At 40.9% G+C, this 4,689-nt stretch overlaps 1 protein-coding gene across 1 annotated transcript; it reads left to right on the forward strand.

Annotated features, from left to right (window-relative positions):
* Positions 1-3,614: 3,614 nt before the first annotated feature.
* LOC113044791 (C-type mannose receptor 2-like) lies at positions 3,615-4,345 on the forward strand. The gene has a single exon (XM_026204962.1). The coding sequence runs from the start codon at positions 3,621-3,623 to the stop codon at positions 4,341-4,343; it is 723 nt and encodes a 240-aa protein (XP_026060747.1). The 5' UTR covers positions 3,615-3,620; the 3' UTR covers positions 4,344-4,345.
* Positions 4,346-4,689: the final 344 nt, after the last annotated feature.

Consider the following 4,689-nt stretch of genomic DNA (forward strand, 5'->3'; position numbering starts at 1 on the left):
TACACTGCCCGCCGGATCGGCCTGAAACGATTCAACCCGAACTCCTGTTTGAATTTCTGAGACTCTTTTTATACCCTTCCTGTTCTCTCCATTGTCCAATCCACGATCGCTGCGTTTATTGTCCTCACCTGTGCCTCGTACAGCCCAATTTGCCTCCCGGAGTTTCCCGGAAGTTCCGGTGTTTGTAATATACGGGCCGGGCGGAAACTTTTGGTTCCGCCCCCAAAAAGTCACAGTGTGACAATTTTTTCAGCAGGATCTTCATACAGTCATTGTACGAAACCTGAAGCTTACATAGGTTCTCCTTCTTAAACTTAAAGGGACAATTTGTATGATTATTTTTTTATTTTAATATCCAAACAGTGTTATAGCTCACTTTCGTACTTACATTATCCCAAATATTGTGAAGAATGCTTAAATCCAGATAAATAAGAAATTTAAATGTGGATCGCCTGATCGGCTTGGAGCCAAGCCCAGGGTCATTACATGTGTCCTTTTGCAAATCTGCGGCCACACCATTCTCTAACCCGCCGGCCACTCCTCAATCAAGCCTGCAGTGTGTGAGCCTGTGTGATGCATTTTATGGAGAGTTGTTTCCTGAATCTGCAGACTAGCCTGGCGGTTCTTAATACACAGAGGCAGTTTGCCGTGGGTTTGTGGGGCTAGGCTAAAAATTGATGTTGTTTTAATGATGTTTAACATAAGCCATGTTGTAAATAGTTGTAAAAAAATACTTAACAGGCTGCAATCTGCAAATTTCAATTTCGACTGGTTTGATTACTTTCTCCTCCATCAGTCACTGAGGCTCATGATCCAGCAAGGGCTTGACAGCAAATGGAATTTGTCTTGGTTTATAGAATTGAGGGCTGCGCCCCAGAGTTGACATGAGTTTTAGCTGTGGTGCATTTGAGCTCCCCCAGCTCCTTTAAACCCCTTTGTATGACTGTCTAGCACATCTGCTATCTTTAGTGCTGACACTGCTGTTAAACCTGGCTCACACTGTGTGATTTTGCCCACAAATTGGAAATCCTAAAATAATCCTATATTACTAGGCTAAAATTTTTACTCTTTGATCACTGGTTTTAAAATATGTATACCGACAGCCGATCGCCGTTTTGATCAAACTTGACTCCCGACGAAACTCTGGCAGTGTCAGAAGATTTGGCACACAGTCCTGCAGTATAACTTTTCCTATGACAAATGACAAATTATATATTAGTGGTGGGCATAGATTATTTTTTTTTATTCTAGATTAATCTAGATTCAGCATTCAGAATATGTGTGTTACGCAAATAAAACTGTCAAACAGTAAGTATTTGAGAAGGGGTTTATCAAGCTAGGTGGTGCATTAGAAAAGGGGCTCATCTCCTGTTTCCAAAATGCATCACAAACTGCTTGAAAAAGCTGTAAACTAATTCCACATTGCACAAGGTGCAAACAACCTTACGCCTGTTTCACACATACACTTGTACCAGTGGGCCCTGTTTGAAATTGTTTAATTTGTTTAGTTTGTTTATTTTTATTCATTTGTGCTATTTACACAATTTTTAATTTTAAGTTAGGTATTAATTAAGTTTGTAGGTGTCAAGGTACAGAAACCAAATAATTAAATGTAAAATAGAACTGGATAGTCTTCAATGTAAAAATGAAATATACAATCAAACCTACATTTATTCAGACACCTTCAACATTTCTCACATTATTACAGTTTTGCTATATATATCAACAATTATATCTGGTGTCTGAATACTTTTTTGTTTGACTGTTAAAACTACAAAGTAATTCAGTCAAGAGCAGTGAGTGATTTTCATTTTCATTTTCTTGGATTAACATTACAGCAGCCAGTAGCTAAATTAGGCGTGGTCACTTTAAGAGACGATGAGCGCATCCAAAATTATACACATCCCATTTTTTTCCTCAACTGTTTACTTTCACTTAAGAAATAACTGACAGTTCTTTCGAGCATAAGTTCCAAGGTGGATATTTTGACATTAAATACATGTTTTGTATGTATTTGTCGGCACAAGAGCAAAAATAAGCAAATTCGATGTTCAAGTGTTTTGAGACGCCTTTCTCTGCGTGAGCCCTGAACACCAGAGCACCACGAGTACTGAATTGTGCTCTTTCACATCTTTTTGTTTGTTCAAACTGCGATTTGTATTTGTTCGTTCAGGTGCAGGAGGGACTTCAAGGAGAACTTTGCAGAAGAGAGCTCGGTTCAGTGTCGCTGTGCGTGATACGCGTCTCTCTCTCTCAGCACCGAACACAGTGTTCGAGTAACCAGCTACTCTGTTCAGCTTTTCCGTGTCTTGTGTTTGGATGCTTTAATGTTTAAATCGACAAGCCTCCTCTTCATTCTGCTGACCCACGACTGCACACCGTTACACAACTCCAACCTCTTAATTAAGTTTACAGATGACAACTGTAGTGGGTCTCATTAGCAGCAGAGAGACAAACTACAGGAGCAACGTGAGCCGCCTGGCCGGGTGGTGCAGTGACAACAATCAAACACTCTCTCTCTTAATGTGGAGAAGAAGGGGATTGTTGATTTCAGGAGAGTGCACACTCAACATGCTCCATTGATTGTCAATGGTGCAACTGTGGAGAGAGAGAGCATCACCAAAGTTTCTGGGTGTGCAGATCACAGAGGACCTCTCCAGGACTGACAACATGCAGCTCTAGCCAAGAAAGCGCAGCAGCATCTCTACTTCCTCCGCAAACTGAGAAGAGCCAGATCCCTGGCCCCCATCATTTGCACCTTCTTCTACAAAGGCACCATCAAGAGCATCCTGACTAGCTGCATCTCTGTGTGGTATGGTGCCTGCAATGTGTCCTGCCGCAAGTCACTTCTACACATAGTGAGAGCAGCTGAGAAGATTGTTGGTGTCTGTCTCACCCACAAAGCACTCTGCATTGCAGGTGATCTCACCCACTCTAAACACAGCTTCTTCAGTCTGCTGCTATCTGCTGCCATCAGGGAGGAGACTGTGGAGTATCTAGGCCATGTCCAGCAGACTGAAGAACAGCTTCAGGCTGTCAGGAAGCTGAACTACCTCCTGACTCCCCCAGCCCCATACTAGCTCCCACATCCCCAGGTTCCTCCATTCCCCCTCCCACTAATAAATTGTGATCTGCACCAAACTTTGTGCAGCATTGGTCTGATCACTCACTCAACTACCTCTTCACTCAGTTTAAATAAAGAACTGCTCTCTGAGCTTTTTTTTTCACTTTAATCAGACTGAATAAACTCTATTGGTCTAAATTATTTTAGCATGCCCCTATTTGTATAGATTATACATCATGCCCATATTTGTATAGATTATATTTAATCTGTATCCATCTGTATTTCTTTGCTCTACTGTTAGTGTTATTTGTATACGCCAAGAGTCTGAGAGCAGCATCATTTTAATTATGTGTTTGAGTCTTTATTGAACTGACAATAAAGCAGACTTTGATTTTTGACACTGACATAAAAACTTGGTGAAATTTTCATGAATGAAAATTAGTTTGTCTGGGTGTGTGGCCTGACTGAATATTATTTGCATATGCAAATGACACATGATATACTTGCTGAACTCACTGCACTCATTCCAGTACTGATTCAACTCCTCAGCGGAAAGATGAAAGCATCCATCATCCTCCTGATTGTGATCTGTGGACTGACTAAAGCTTTGATAATAGAGCATACCTTTTTGAGTCAACCAAAGAACTGGACTGATGCTCAGAATTACTGCCGGACATATTATGAAGATTTGTCAACCGTCACAAGTCAAGAAGAACAAGACATGCTTTTACAGCTGTCAAGAGGAAACCAAAATTTAAAATGGATTGGGCTCTACAGGCACATACGACGCAATAGCAACTGGATGTGGTCTGATGGAAATTCAGTCTCCTTCACTGACTGGGACAATGGCCAGCCTAATAATGTGAATGGAAGTCAGTACTGTGTCGCAACTAACATCAAGTGGAATGATTATTACTGTAATTATTTGTTGCCTTTCTTCTGTTTTAAAACCAAATTCATCCTGGTGAAAGAGAAGATGACATGGGAGGAAGCGCTGCAGTACTGCAGGACTCACCACACTGATCTGGCCAGCATCACCACTGAGAGACAATTACAGCTGACAAAAAATAAGACAAGAGAATCTCAGACAGAAAGCGTGTGGACAGGCCTGCGTTACCTGGTTGGTCAGTGGTTCTGGATCAACAATGAACCTATGGGGATTCAGACTTCACTGCCAGAGTGCCCAACTAAGCCCTGTCATTGTGGAGCCCGTAACACTGAAACTGACAGATGGGAGAACAGAGACTGTGACGAGAAGCTCAACTTCCTCTGCAACTGAACAAGAAGGTAATGAGGGATACAGATGCAGTTCACATGCAGTAAATTAAACAAATACACAATAATTGCTCACTGTGTTAACATAAATAAACAGAATACTTAAAATTTAAAAAAGGGTCAATTAAAAGGGTTTTTAAAATCAAAAGGGTCATTGCTAAAAATAACATTATTTTGTGCATAGAGGAGAAATAATAATGTACAGTATGAAAAGCGAGGTGAAGCTAATGTTGCGCCCCTTAACATACTGTGATACCGTGTCCCGGCGCAATGAGAAAACAAACAAACAATAAAACAATTACAAATGAGGAATCTGGATGTCTTAACTTTTATAAAGAATATGTCTTTGG

The sequence above is a fragment of the Carassius auratus genome, chromosome 26, assembly GCF_003368295.1.
Source record: "Carassius auratus strain Wakin chromosome 26, ASM336829v1, whole genome shotgun sequence".
Taxonomy (NCBI): Eukaryota; Metazoa; Chordata; class Actinopteri; order Cypriniformes; family Cyprinidae; genus Carassius; species Carassius auratus.

What these genes read in the sequence shown, in the direction of transcription:
- LOC113044791 (XM_026204962.1), top strand. Translation starts at nt 3,621, where the DNA reads ATGAAAGCATCCATCATCCTCCTGATTGTGATCTGTGGACTGACTAAA.